This window comes from Phalacrocorax carbo, chromosome 27 (assembly GCF_963921805.1).
Source record: "Phalacrocorax carbo chromosome 27, bPhaCar2.1, whole genome shotgun sequence".
Lineage (NCBI taxonomy): Eukaryota > Metazoa > Chordata > Aves > Suliformes > Phalacrocoracidae > Phalacrocorax > Phalacrocorax carbo.
This window is the reverse complement of record NC_087539.1, coordinates 1,778,695-1,793,140: the sequence shown is the minus strand read 5'-3', so window position 1 is coordinate 1,793,140 and position 14,446 is coordinate 1,778,695. Positions and strand designations below refer to the sequence as shown.

Below are 14,446 nucleotides of genomic sequence, written 5' to 3'. Positions count from 1 at the left end.
CAGGCAATGTTATATGGACCCCTGGTGGTGATATAGGGGCCCTGACAGCGTTTTATGGGCCCTACGGGGTGCTGTTCGGGCCGCAGGTGGTGATAAATGGGCCTAGACAAGGTTATACGGGCCCTGGGCAGTGCTATATGGGCCCCTGGTGGTGCTCTATCACAGAATCCCAGCATGGCGGGGGCTGGCAGGGCCCTCGGGAGCTCACCCCGTCCCACCCCCTGCGTGAGCAGGCACCCCCAGAGCAGGGGCACAGGGCCGCGTCCAGGCGGGGGGTGAATGTCTCCAGGGAAGGGACCCCACAGCCCCTCTGGGCAGCCTGTGCCCCTGCTCTGGCACCCGCACAGGGAAGGGGTTTGTCCTCATGTTCAGGGGGAGCTTCCCGTGTTCCAGCTTGTGCCCGTGGCCCCTTGGCCTGTCGCTGGGCACCGCTGAAAAGAGCCCGGCCCCAGCCCCCTGACACCCGCCCTTCAGATATTTATAGGCACTGATGGGGTCCCCCCTCAGCCTCCTCTTCTGCGGCTGAACAGACCCTGCTCTCTCAGCCTTTCCTCCCAAGGGAGATGCTCCAGCCCCTGATCCCCTTGGCAGCTCTGCGCTGGCCTTGCTCGAGCAGCTCCCGGCCCTTCTTGAGCTGGGGGGCCCAGAACTGGCTGCAGCCCCCCAGATGTGGCCTCACTGGGGCAGAGCAGAGGGGGAGGAGAACCTCCCTCGCCCTGCTGGCCACACGCCTTTCAATGCCCCCCAGGGCACTGACGGCCCCCTTGGCCCCAAGGGCCCGGTGCTGGCTCAGGGTCACCTCGCTGCCCCCCAGCACCCCCAGGGCCTCTCAGCAGAGCCGCTCCCCAGCAGTTCAGCCCCCAGCCTGTGCCGGTGCGGGGGGTTCTTCCTCCCCCGGGGCAGGACCCTGCACGTGCTCGTGTTGAATTTCATCAGGTCCCCTGGGCCCAGCTCTCCAGCCTGGCCAGGTCTCGCTGGGTGGCAGCACGGCCCTCTGGTGCATCAGCCGCTCCTCCCAGCTTGGCATCGGCAGGGAACTTGCTGAGGTGACACTCGATCCCACCATCCAGGTCACTGATGGATGTGTTGAACAGGACTGGGCCCAGCACAGACCCCTGGGGAACACCACTAGTGACGGGCCTCCAGCCAGGCTCTGCTCCACTGATCACGACCCTCTGAGCTCTGTTGTTGAGCCAGGGCTCTGGCCACCTCACTGTCCCCTCCTCCAACCCCCACTTCCAGAGCTTGTCCGTGAGGATGTGATGGGAGACGGTGTCGAACGCCTTGCTGAGGCAAGGTCAACAACACCCAGTGCTCTCCCTTCATCTTCCCAGCCCATCACACCAGAGTCAGGGCGGTCAAGCATGGTCTTCCCTTGGTGAATCCATGTTGACTACTATGGGCCCAAACATTATATGGGCCCTGGTGGTGCTATATGGGCCCAGACGACATTAAATGGGCCACGGGGTGGTGCTGTATGAGCCCTGGGCCATGCTATATGGGCCCTGGGCAGCATGATATGGGTCTGGACAGTGTTAGATGGGCTCTGAGCAGTGTTATATGGGCCTCGGAAGTGATATATGGGCCCTGGTGATGGTATATGGGCCTGGATGGTCTTATACGGACCCTGGGTGCTGTTATAGGGCCCTGCACCGTGCTATAGGGCCTCACATGGTGTTATACGGGCTTGGAGGCTGTTATTTGGTCATGGTTGGTGTTGCAGGGCCCTGGCTGCTGTTGCAGGGCCACGGCTGGTGCCGTATGGCCCTGGCTGGTGTTACCTTGCATCAGCGGTGTCACCCAGCCGTGGCATCAGGCGATGGTGGCACCTTGCATCTCTGGTGTCACCCAGCCGTGGCATCAGGCGGTGGTGGCAAATTGCATCAGTGGTGTCACCCAGCCGTGGCATCAGGCGATGGTGGCACCTTGCATCTGTGGTGTCACCCAGCCGTGGCATCAGGTGATGGTGGCACCTTGCATCTGTGGTGTCACCCAGCCGTGGCATCAGGCGCCGGCGGTGTCACAGGGTGGTGGTGGTGTCACGGGGTGGTGGTGGTGTCACGTGGCGGTGGCCCCAGCTCGAGGCCCAGCCCAGGAAGCCCAGGAAGGGGAAGTGGGGTGTTGAAGCCGTGGGGCCGACTGGGGGCCGTGGGGGACACGGGGGGGCCCCCCGCCCAGCACATCGCCACCATGTCGCTGCCGTCCGTCTACCAAAACAAGTTCGCCGAGAAGCTGACGATCCTCAATGACCGGGGACGGGGTGTCCTCATCCGCATCTACAACATCAAGAAGGTGGGTGCTGGGTGGGGTGGGGCTCGGGTGCCTGGGTCCCCTGGACGCGAGGTGTTGGGGTACAGGACACTGGGATACCCCCCCCCCCCGATCTAACGGGGAAGAGCCTGGATTCTACCAGGAATGAGGTCTGTGAAGAAGCAGGGTCGTGGTGGGATTGCTGGGACAGGGGGGTCTGGTGCGGGGGTCTGAGCCCAGGAGGGGGTTTTGGGGGTGTCTGACACTGGGGGCTCCCCACAGACCTGCTCCGACCCCAAGACGCGGCCGCCCTTCCTCAGTGACAAGGCCATGGAGCCTTCCGTCAAGTTCATCAACAAGAAGTTTCCTCACCTGGACGTGCGGAGCAGCACGGTGAGGGACCGGGCTGTCCCCTCTGTCCCCAACCCCCTGTCCCCTCCCACCCAGTGCTACCCCTACCTTTGCCCCCCACCCCATGTCACCCCATCCCCAGTGTCTTCACCATCCCCACCCCATGTTGCCTCCATCCAGCATCCACCCTGTCCCCCACATGCCAGCCCGGTCCGGGTCACCTCACTTTGCTGTCACCACCACCTGGCTTCCCCTCCATCCCCCTCCCTTGGTCGACCTGCCACCCCCTGCCCCATGTCACCCCTTCTGAGGTGTATCCCCTGTGTCACCCCATCCTGGGTGTCCCCACCGTCCCTTTGCAGCAACACCTGGGACCAGTGCACAAGGACAAGGGGGACATTGCCCGAGCGCTGGGACCCATCTACCACACCTTCCTGGACGTCCTGGAGTTCAGGGTGAGCTGGGGTGTGCGGTGGGGGGCATTGTGGGGTTTTGGGGGGCAGCACTGGCATTTCAGACCTGGGGGGACAGCAGTGACATGGTCCCTGTCCCCTCACTGCCAGGACCATGTCTACGAGCTGCTGAACACCATCGATGCCAGCCAGTGCTTCTTCGACATTGTGAGTGGGGCGCGGTGGGTGCCCAGAGGTATTTTGGGGGTGCCACGGCTATGCCCTCGCGCTCACGGCTGTCCCCTCCCCAGCACGTCAACTACGAGTTCACCAAGAGTTACTTGGACCTGGTCGTTACCTACGTGTCCCTCGTGCTGCTGCTGGCCCGCACCGAGGACCGCCGGCTGCTGATCGGCATGTACCACTGCGCCCACGAGATGAGCCACGGCACCAGGTGGGTCGGCTGTCCCCACCGGGGCTGTCCCCACGGACCGTCCCCATGGGGCTGGCCCTGAGGGCTGTCCCTGACCTCCGTCCCACCATCCCTGCAGTGACCCCAGCTTCGCCCGCCTGGGACAGATGGTGCTGGAGTACGACCACCCGCTCAAGAAGCTGATGGAGGAATTTGGGCCGCACACCAAGGTGGGATGGGGCTCTTCCCAGCCAGCAGGGCCACATCACAGAATCCCAGCATGGCGGGGGCTGGCAGGGTCCTCTGGAGCTCACCCCATCCCACCCCCTGCTTGAGCAGGCACCCCCAGAGCAGGGGCACAGGGCCGCGTCCAGGCGGGGTGTGGATGTCTCCAGGGAAGGGACCCCACAGCCCCTCTGGGCAGCCTGTGCCCCTGCTCTGGCACCCGCACAGGGAAGGGGTTTGTCCTCATATTTAAGTGGAACTTCTTATGTTCCCACTTGTGCCCGTGGCCCCTTGGCCTGTCGCTGGGCACCGCTGAAAAGAGCCCGGCCCCATCCCCCTGACACCTGCCCTTCAGATATTTATAGGTACTGATGGGATCCCCCCTCAGCCTCCTCTTCTGCGGCTGAACAGACCCTGCTCTCTCAGCCTTTCCTCCCAAGGGAGATGCTCCAGCCCCTGATCCCCTTGGCAGCTGGCCTTGCTCGAGCAGCTCCCAGCCCTTCTTGAGCTGGGGGGCCCAGAACTGGTCACCCTGCCCCAATCCCTCCCACAGCCCCCCCCATGATGTCCCCCTGTCCCCAGGCTGTCACCAGTGCCCTCCTGTCCCTCCATTTCCTCTTCGCCCGGAGGAACCAGGGGGCCGAGCAGTGGCGCAGCGACCAGCTCCTCAGCCTGCTCGGCACCGCCGGCACCATGCTCAGCCCTGCCAGCTCCGACACCGTGAGTGCCGCCGCGCCGCGGGGACCGGGTGGGAGGCTGCAGGAGGGCTCAGGGCGGTGACACGGTGACACCTGTGTCCCCAGATGGCCTGTGAGTACCTGTCCCTGGAGGTGATGGAGCGCTGGATCCTCAGTGAGTCCTTGCGGTGCCCGTGGGTCCCCAGCCCCACGCGGGCAGCCTGGCTCGCGGTTTTTGGGCTGTCCCCCTGCCCGCTGCGGGACCGGCAGCGCGGGCAGCCCCTGCCCGCCTGACGGCTGTGCCCGCAGTGGGGTTCCTGGTGTGCCCGGGGGCGCTGGGCTCGTCCCCGCAGTGCCTGGAGCTGTGGCGGCTGGCGCTGCAGGGCTCGCTCTACATCACCCTCCTCCGCGACGAGGTCCTCCAGGTCCACAAGGTCACCGAGGAGCTGCTCAGCAGCCTCAAGGGGTAACAGCCGCGCCAGTCCCGGGGCCGTGGAGGGTGCCAGGGGGATGCCGCAGTTGGTGCCAAGGGCTGGGGGCTCTGCCAGCAGCCCTGCTGGGTGCCAGGAGCTGTGCCGGGTGCCAGGAGGTTGTGCTGGGTGCCAGGGGATTGTGCCGGGTGCCAGGGGCTGGGAGCTGTGCCAGGGGCTCTGTGGGGTGCCTGCGGCTCTCCTGGGTGCCGTGCCGGGCACTGTGCCGGGCGCCGTGCCTGGCACTGCCTGGCTGTGACTCTCTTACAGGTACGGGAAGCGGGTGGCCGATCTCAAGGAGTGCAAGGAACACGCCGTGGCTCACAGGTTGGGGGCTCAACAGCGGGACAGTGGTTCTGGGGCGGCTGGGGAGGGTCCCAGGAGTCCTGGGAAGCTGGAAGGTCCCAGGGCATCCCAAAGGATTGGAGGATCCTGGGGATTCCATGAATCTCAGAGAGCTGGGGGGGTCCCAAGGGCCCCTAGGGGTGCCAGCACGTTGCAGGGGAATGGGGTGCCCTGATTTGGTCCACGCTGGCCCCGCGCCACAGCACCCACCTTTGCTATGTGGTGCCTGCGATGTCCCCGCTGGGTGAGAGGGGTGGCTGAGCGGCCTTGATCCCCACCCTGACCCCCGCCCTGACCCCCCTGCAGTGGCTCCCTGCACCGGGGCCGGCGGGCGTACCTGCGTGGGGCTGTGCGGGAGCTGGAGGCTCTGCTGGAGGACCAGCCCGGGCTGCTGGGACCCAAGGTGAGCATGGAGGGAAGGGGACAGGGTTTGGGGTGCAGGGGGGGCGTGGGTGCAGGGTTTGGGGTACAGAGGGTGTGTGGGTGCAGGGTTTGGGTGCATGGGGTGCAGGGTTTGGGGTACAGAGGGTGCGTGGGTGGATGGTTTGGATGCGGGGGGGTGTGGGTGCGGGATTTGGGTGCGGTGGGTGCATGGGTGCAGGTTTTGGGGTACGGAGGGTGCGTGGGTGGATGGTTTGGATGCGGGGGGGTGTGGGTGCGGGATTTGGGTGCGGTGGGTGCATGGGTGCAGGTTTTGGGGTACGGAGGGTGCATGGGTGCTGGATTTGGGTGCAGGGGGTAGGTGCTGGGGCTCTGTGTGTACCCGGGTGTGTGAAATGGGTGCTGGTGGGGTCTGTGTGGGGGGCACCACTGGTGCCAGCCTGATGCCATGTGGTGACAGTGCCCAGGGCCATGGGTGGCAGTTGGGTGGCAGTGCCTGACGGCAGCACCCCGTGCCTGGTGTTCTCTAACCCCTGCTCCACCCAGGCCCTCTTTGTCTTCATGGCGCTCTCCTTCTGCCGGGACGAGGTGAGCTGGCTGGTGCGGCACGCCGAGCACGTCACCAAGACCAAGACGCCTGAGGACTTCGCTGACAGGTAGGCACCGTGTCCAGGCACCAGCCGTGGGGGATCCGTGCCCACGAGGGACACCCCCAGCCGTGGGCACGCTGGTCTTGTGGTGGGATTGCCCCGGGGTGACACCGGGGCGCCATGGGCACGGCTGGCACTGGCTCTGACCGGCGGCTCCGGCGGCAGCCACGTCGCGGAGCTGCTCTTTCTCATGGAGCAGCTGCGGAGACTGGTGCGGCGGCAGGCCCGGGTGCTGCAGCGCTACCACGTCCAGTACCTGGCCCGCTTCGATGCCCTGGTGCTCAGCGAAGTCATCCAGGTACGATGGGGCACTGGCAAGGGCTGATCTCATCCTCTGTTGGGTCTGTCCCTGTCACCTGTGCCACACCTTGGCTGTCTCTGACCCTCTGATCCCCATCCTCGGCCCCGCAGAACCTCTCGGTGTGCCCCGAGGAGGAGTCCATCATCCTGTCATCCTTCGTCAGCTCCCTCTCAGCTCTCTCTGTCAAGGAAGGTATGGTCAGTGTCCCCGCCTCCATGTCCCTGGCGCTGCCTGGGGACCGATGTCCCCCCTGCCCCGGGAGCCTTGCAGCAGTCCTGGACCGTGCTGGGCACCCAAACTCAGGCTTGTGGGACAACGGGAAGACTGCAGCTCCTGGGGATCCCGTGGGGTGTGTACCCCCAGACTGGCACCCCCAGGACCAGTACCTCCAGATTATCACACCCCCAGACTCATACTCCTCCCAGCCCCCTCCCCACAGTCACATCTCCCCACGTTTCTATTCCCCCACAGTCGATGACAAAGAGCAGTTTGATTTCACACCGCTCCGCCTGGACTGGTTCCGGCTGCAGGTGCTGTCCCTGCCCCTATCCTGGTCCCTGTCCCTGTCCCAGTCTCCATCCCTGTCCCCATCTGCTTCCCTATTACTGTCCCCATCCCTGTCCTTGCCCTCATCCTCTTCCCCTGCCCTGCCGTGCCCCTGAGCCCACTGTCCCCCCAGGCCTACACCAGCGTGGCCAAGGCCTCGCTGCCGCTGGGCTCCAACTCTGACGTGGGTCGCGTCATGAACCTCATCGTCTTCCACACCAAACTGCTCGACTCCCTGGAGGAGCTGCTGGCCGAGGCCTCCGACCTCTCCGACCTGTGGTGAGCACAGCCGCCCGCCCTGCCTCAGTTTCCCCACAGTCACGGTGGGGTTCACCCTGGCTGGGGGTCTTCGAGCGCATCCTGCACCCCAGCATGCATGGAAAGGTGCCCACGTGTGCTGGGTGACGGGTGTGGGAAGGGATGGAGGTGGCTGTGGGGGACATGTCACCCATGGGAGGGGTTTAGGTGACATACACATGGGTAGGGGGACAGGGACAACGCACATGTGGCACAGGAGCAGTGTGTCCAGAAAGACAAATCCCTTCTCCTGCCCTCCCTGCTCCCTTTTTCTGCCCCTCTGCCCCCACCCCTGCAGTTTCTACCCTCGCGCAGTGGAGAAGATGTTTGTGGTGACAATGGAGGAGCCCTCGATGCTGCGCTACTGCATCGCCTTCCCTCTGCTCTGCAGCCACTTCTCCCACTGCGTCCACCCCATGTGCCCGGAGGAGGTGGGTCCTGCTGCCGAGGGGGGGACATGGGGCCACCTATGGAGGGGCAGGCTAAGGGACAACGGCAGCCCCCTGGCCTTGGGGCAGCCGGTGGCACGCCGCAGACGTGGCCATGGAGCACGTGCCGTGACGGTGCCGTGGTTTCCTCCCCCCGCAGTATCCCCAGCTGAAGGCCATGGCGCTGGGGCTGTGCAACAAGTTCCTGGAGGAGGTGGCCCGGCAGGCCAGCACCTACATCATGGACGCCTGCGCTGAGCAGCACAACCTCAGCGAGCAGGTGAGGGTTCTGCCTCCAGGGCCTCCAAGGTCCCTGTGGCCTTTGGGGTCTCCAGGGCCTCCGAGGCCTCCATGACCTTTGAGGTTTCCATCACCTTCAGGACTCTGTAGTCTTTGGGGTCTCCATGGCCTCTGTGGCCTCCAGGGTCTTTGGGGCCTTTGGGTTCTCTGTGGTCTCCATGACCTTTGTGGCTTCCAGGGTCTCCATGGCTTTTGTGGCTTCCAGGGTCTTCATGGTCTTTGGGGTATCCATGGCCTCTGGGGTCTCTGTGGTATCTTTGTCCCATGAGACCTCCTAGCCTCCAGGGTCTCCAGGACCTCCGTGACCTCCATGTTCTCCAAAGCCTTGGGACAGCGGAGGCCATGAGGGGAAGGCCTGGCAGGGCATGTCCCCAGTTCAACCTTGGGGGTGGTGACCTCCGGTCCTGGAGGCCCTGGTTGGGCTGTCCTCGGTGCCGTGGCTGCTGGTAACCCACTGCCTGTGTCCGGCAGCTGCTGCCCAAGCACTGCGCCTCCACCGTCAGCAAAGCCCGCAACAAGAAGACCCTGAAGCAGCCGGCCAAGAAGGGGGAGCCTGAGCGGGACAAACCGGGGGCTGAGAGCCAGAGGAAGGACCGGACCCTGACCACCAAGTGAGAGCCCCCCAGGGCTGGCAAGGGTGGGCAGGGGGCTGGTGGGGAGCGGTGGCCACCAGACGTTGGGTGTGGGCACGTGGGGGCATGGCGTGACGGTGGGGTTTTCCCCATGGGGCCGCGGTGTGGCTAATGGTGCCCGTGTCCCCGCGACCTCAGCATGGACAAGCTGCACCTGATGCTGGCCGAGCTGTCCCTGAGCCTCAACCATGTGCCCAACTTCACCGTCTTCGAGCACACGGTGACGCCGGCCGAGTACCTCAGCAGCCACCTGGAGACACGCTTCGCCAAGTAGGGACCGCACCAGGGTCACGGGCCATGGCGGGGCCAGGGTGGGCTGCGGGCGCTGCTGGGGCGGGGACGCTCGGCCACGGCTCTCCAGGCAGCCCCTTCTGTCCCCGCAGAGCCATCGTGGCCATGGCCGGCTACAGCCAGGCCACGCAGGAGGTGTCCCGGCCCTCGGAGGTGCTGGTGGGGCTGAGTGCCTACCTGACCTTCATCCAGTCGCTGGAGCAGTTCGTGGGCTTGGACACGGGGCGCATCATCCGCAGCGTCCTCCTGCAGCAGACGCAGCCCCGCGACGCCGCCGGCGAGCAGACGCTCACCACCATCTACACCAACTGGTGGGTGCCACGCCGGGAGCGGCACCCTCCGACCCCCCCCCTTGTGGGAGGGGGCCCTGCGGGGCCGTGGGTCGCGGTGCCAGGCGGTGGCAGCAGCTCAGTGTCCGCAGGTACCTGGAGGCCCTGCTGCGACAGGCCAGCACCGGGGCCATCATCCTGGCCCCTGCCCTCCAGGCTTTCACCACGGTGCCCCGGGAGGGCGAGCCCACCTTCAGTGCCGCTGAGTTCTCCGACGTTTCAGGTGAGGGATGCGGGGATGCTGCGGGGGGTTGTGTGATCGCCGCCCCGTGCCGATGGCCCCATCCTTGTCCCCCTCCCTGCAGAGATGCGGGCGCTGGCCGAGCTCATCGGGCCGTACGGCATGAAGTTCCTCAGCGACAACCTCATGTGGCACGTGGGCTCCCAGGTCACCGAGCTGAAGGTAGGGCTGGGGGCTGGGACCGGGGTTGGGGGACCGAGGCCAGGGTCAGGGGACTGCGACCAGGGTTGGGCTGCTGACACCAGGGTCGGGGGCACGGTGTGACAGGGCAGGCAGGGCCACCCCAGGGACCATCCCAGTCCCCTGCCTGTCCCCTGGGCCTGTGGGCCAGCGTGGAGGTGGGGCGCAGGGGCCAGGACGCCTGCGCTCCTCCTGGCCGGCGGCGGGCTCAGCGTGTCCCCGGTGCCACGAGCCTCACGTCCCCTGCAGAAGCTGGTCAACGAGAACATGGACACTCTGGTCCAGCTGCGCTCCAGCTCCTGCAAGCCTGAGCAGATGGCAGCTCTGCTGCCCCGGCTGACCTGTGAGTTTGGGGGGAACTGGGGACACGGCGGGGGAGCGTGGGGCTGGCGCACGCGGGTGTGCACGCACACACATGTGTGCACGCACACACGTGTCCCCGCTGACCCCTCTCCTCCCGCAGCGGCCGAAAATGTCCTGAAGCGCATGACCATCATCGGGGAGATCCTGAGCTTCCGCGCCATGGCCCAGCAGGGCCTGCGGGAGGTGGGTGCCCCCTACCCAACGGGTCCCCCACCCCACGGGACCCCCCACCCACAGGCCCCACATCCCAAGGGGTCAGCAGGAGCCCCGTGAGCACCCACCTTCTCTCTGCAGGTCTTCTCCCACCACTGCCCCTTCCTGATGGGCCCCATTGAGTGTCTGACGGATGTTGTCACCCCCGACACCGACATCCAGGTGGGCACGGAGCGGGATGGGGACAGGGTGGCACCTCCAGTGCTGCCCTCCTGTACCCACGGGCACTGCATGGTGCTATGGGGCACTGCGTGTGGCACCGTGTGGCATCACATGGCATTGCATGGTCCCCCGTGCCCGGCTGCACCCCGTGTCCCCAGCCCTGAGCCTGCGTGTCCCCATGTCCCCAGGTCACCCTGAGCATCTTCGAGCTGGCCTCGGCCGCGGGGATCCCCTGTGAGGTCGACCCCGCACTGGTGAACGTCCTCGCTGGCAGCAAGACGGGTACTGTGGGGGTCTGCTGGGCTCGCGGGGGGGCTTTGCCTGAGATCCGTGACCCTGCACGGACTCCCAGCCCCACTCACCTTCCCCTACCCCGTGTCACCTCCCTGGGACCCCCAGGGTCCCCTCTCGGACCCCTGTCTAGTGTCACCTCCCTCCCTGGCAGACGGCTCATCCCCGGAGGAGGATTACAAGGTGGCCTGCCTGCTCCTGGTCTTCGTGGCCGTGTCCCTGCCCCTGCTGGCCTCCGACCCGGCGTCCATCTACAACACCGAGGTGGACGGTGAGGCTTGGCCACAACCCTGGCAGCTTTGTCCCTGTGTCCCCAGTCCTGGCTGTGTCCCCACGGCCACAGCCCTGACCCCACAGTTCCCCACCGTGTGTGTGCTGGGACCCCCGAGGTCCTTGGTGCCCTATAACCAGAGCTGAGGGGCGGTGGGGACGGCAGGACCCCAGGACTGTCAGGTCCCGTAACCACAGCTGAGGGAGGTGGGCACAGCGGAGACCCTCTGCTGTCCCCAACCTACCCCTGTCCCCAACCTGCCCTGTCCCCAACCTGCCCTGTCCCCAACCTACCCCTGTCCCCAACCTACCCCTGTCCCCAACCTGCCCTGTCCCCAACCTGCCCTGTCCCCAACCTACCCCTGTCCCCAACCTGCCCTGTCCCCAACCTGCCCGCACCCCCAGGCTACAACAACAACATCCACTGCCTGGCCAAGGCCATCATCCACGTGTCGGCCGCCCTCTTCACCGTCCACAACAAGAACATCGAGACCCATCTCAAGGAGTTCCTGCTGGTGAGGGTGGCCAGGGGCCACAGCTATGCCTGGCCGGGGGTGGGCACCCTCCCAGGGTGGGCACCGTCCCCAGTGCTGATCAGGATCCGTCCCTCAGCTGGCCTCCGTCAGCCTCCTGCAGCTGGGCCAGGAGACGGACAAGCTGCGTGCCCGGAACCGCGACTCCATCTCCCTGCTCATGCAGCTGGTGAGTGACAGGAGGGTCCTGGGGTGCCCCTGGGTGGGCTGTGGGGTCTTCCTGAGTGGGTGCATCCCAGCTCCGTGTCTCCGCTGGGTTTCAGCTCTGCCCAGGCTTCTCCAGCCCGCAGCCCGCAGCCGGCTCTGGGTGCTCAGCCCTTGCCCAGCTCCGGTTGGGCACGGGGGGCTGGATCCAGCTCCGACACCCCCCGGGGAGACGCTGGGCTGTCCGGGTGGGGGCCACGCACCCACCACTGGGGATTGGTATTCAGGGAGCGCTCGCCCTCGCTGCAAAGCAATTTAAATGCAAATATTTCAATCTGGAGCTGGGGCAAGGGAGCCATCCGGGGAGGGAGCACCCAGCGCTGCTGGGGAGGGGCTGGGGTCCCTCTCCCCTCTCTGGCAATGGGGGGAAACTGACGCAGGGGGCAGGGGGCTGCTGACGCTGTGTGACCCCTCTCTCAGATCGTGGCGGAGTCGTCCTTCCTGACGGTGGACATGCTGGAGACCTGCTTCCCCTACGTCCTGCTCCGCAACGCCTACCGCGAGGTGTGCCGGGAAAACCTGCTCAGCAGGGTCCCCTCGCACTGAGCCCGGCCCCCGCATCTCCCCCTCCCCTCAAACCCCTCAAACCACCCTGTGCCGGGACCCCCAGGTCCTTCCTCAACTGCTGGATGCCACCACAGTGTCCCCATCTGTCCTTGTCCTGTCCCTCAGTCATCACTGCTTTCACTAAAGCACGTTTCCCCTCCGACGGCTTCATCCGACTCCTGCCTGAGGGGGATCTGGGGAATATTTGGGGCTGGGTCTGCCCCAGCACCCTGGGGGGTGCCTAGCCCTGTGTCTCCGGCAGGAATAACCTCCTGCTGGTCCCCCTCGTGGGGGTTCAGGAGGGTCTGGGGGTACTGGGGACCTCGGGGGGCTGCGACACGGAGGGACTCGAGCTGCTGGCAGGATTTACCAGCTTTAATTAAAGCTGTTGCTTCTCGTGGCAACGATGCTGGCCGGCCCCGTGCCTCAGTTTCCCTTCTCCCGCCCAGCCGGGGATGTTTCAAGTCACGTTTCCCCCCCTTCCTCCTCCTTTCCCCCATCTTAGGGTGTTTATTTTTCTCCCGTGCAGCATCTTGGGGGAAAATTAATGGGGCGAGGGAAGGAGGCGGCAGGGCGGCCGTTGCCATTCCGCTCACGGCCGGCTGCTCCGGGATGAGTCACCGGCCGTGCCGGGAGGGGGGGACGGCGGCTGCCGTGGCCGTGAGCCCCCCTCGGCAGAGCCCCCCTCGGCAGAGCCCCTCACCCAGCAGAGCCCCCCTCGGCAGAGCCCCCTCGCCAGGGCTGGGTGGTACCGGGGCTGGGGGAGGCCGAGCGTGCAGCCCCAGCAGCCGAACCAAACCGCAGCCGTGATCGCGTGGCCGAGCCCGAGCGTGCGGCCGCCTCGTCCGACACTAATTGCTTTATTAATTCATCCGGGATGGAAAAACCACGCTGGAGCGGGCTGGGCTCCCCCGCTGCCCCCCTCCGGCTGCGCTCCCGGGGGGCTGAACTCCCCCGAATTAACGCCCAGAACCTGCTGATTATTCCAGATTGCTGCAAAAGTCTATTTTCGCGCTCATCAATCACGATATTAAGCAGTAACGAGCAGCCGAGGCTCCCCGCCGGCAGCGCGGCTTTGTCTCGCGCGCATCCCTGCCCACGGCCTCTCCCGGGCCCGCCGCCCCCCGTGCCCCCCGCCTCAGGCTGCTCTGCGCTACGGGGTCCCCCCTTCTTTGTTCAGGTCGCTGCCCCCAGCCTGGCTCCGAGTCCTCCAAAAAGTCTGGGGACCCCAAAATATCCCCAGCAGGGTCTGGGAGCTCCCACTCCACCTGCCAGGGCTGGCAGCCCACCCTGCTGACCCCAGCATGCGAGTGGGGGTCCCATGGGTGCCCCCAGCACCCACAGGACACCCTACCAAAGCGGGGGACCCCCATGAGAGGGGGCACAGTCCCCCTTTTGGAGGATAAACGGGTGCATCCCCAGGCAGCACCCATGGGTGCTAGCCAGCAAAGGCCGGGAGGTGACATGGCCCAGTCAGCAGGGACCTGGCTGAGCCACTGGGGATGGTGGGCCAAACTGGGGGCTGGGGGATGGTGCCCCGAGGGGGGTGTGTCCCCCCACCTGGCCCCCCCAGTCCCGGTGCTGTGGCGGTGGGTGCTGCGCCCACCTACGGCATTACATAAGGGCTTATTAATATTCCTCGGGGGCTGCGGTTCGGCGCGTGCCGCGGGAGGCAGCGTGGGTGCTGCTGTGCCCCCCCCTCCTTGCTGGGACCCACCTGGGGCTCTGGCACCCCGATATCCCCCCCTGGGTGTGCCTGGAGCCCCCCAGGCCCTCGGCACCGGCTGCTGCACCCCGAGGTTTCTCGGTGGGACGCGGATAGGATTGGGGGGAACACAGAGTGGGGGACAAGGTGTGTGTGGGGCAGGGGACCATGGGGCAGGGGCTGGGGTGACCATGAGCCCACGGGATGGGGTGCCCTCGAGCTGAGGCTGCTCCAAGCCCCTCCACACCCCCCCAGCCCAGGAGAGCGATGCCCTAATAGGTGAGAGGCCCAGCAGCCCCCCGGGTTTGGGTAGGACCTACAATAAGTCAGAGGCTGCTGCTGCCCCGCGGGAGGGGACAGTCCCTGGTGTCCATGTCACCGGCCTCGGTGACATGTGATGAGCGGGGCAGGTCTCAGCAGGGGGTGGGGTTGGGGGTGGTGGGGGTCGTGGTATCCCCCCG

General features: G+C 66.1%; 1 protein-coding gene across 2 annotated transcripts; it reads left to right on the top strand.

Moving 5' to 3' along the window:
• Window positions 1–2,083: 2,083 nt before the first annotated feature.
• Window positions 2,084–13,321, top strand: NCKAP1L (NCK associated protein 1 like). 2 transcript variants are annotated; one of them, XM_064474357.1, is made up of 31 exons: window positions 2,084–2,292; window positions 2,533–2,643; window positions 2,964–3,056; window positions 3,165–3,221; window positions 3,305–3,447; window positions 3,545–3,635; window positions 4,213–4,350; window positions 4,434–4,482; window positions 4,617–4,773; window positions 5,048–5,104; window positions 5,429–5,525; window positions 6,050–6,159; window positions 6,319–6,451; window positions 6,565–6,646; window positions 6,926–6,984; window positions 7,134–7,279; window positions 7,596–7,728; window positions 7,886–8,005; window positions 8,497–8,636; window positions 8,796–8,927; window positions 9,041–9,259; window positions 9,370–9,500; window positions 9,583–9,680; window positions 9,948–10,041; window positions 10,162–10,244; window positions 10,356–10,436; window positions 10,625–10,718; window positions 10,882–10,998; window positions 11,403–11,512; window positions 11,610–11,699; window positions 12,155–13,321. In XM_064474357.1, the coding sequence occupies exons 1-31, from the start codon at window positions 2,191–2,193 to the stop codon at window positions 12,278–12,280; spliced, it is 3,393 nt and encodes a 1,130-aa protein (XP_064330427.1). In that variant the 5' UTR covers window positions 2,084–2,190; the 3' UTR covers window positions 12,281–13,321. The 2 variants fall into 2 exon arrangements, with proteins under 2 accessions (XP_064330427.1, XP_064330428.1); XM_064474358.1 differs by lacking the exons at window positions 6,565–6,646; window positions 6,926–6,984.
• The last annotated feature ends 1,125 nt before the right edge of the window (window positions 13,322–14,446 follow it).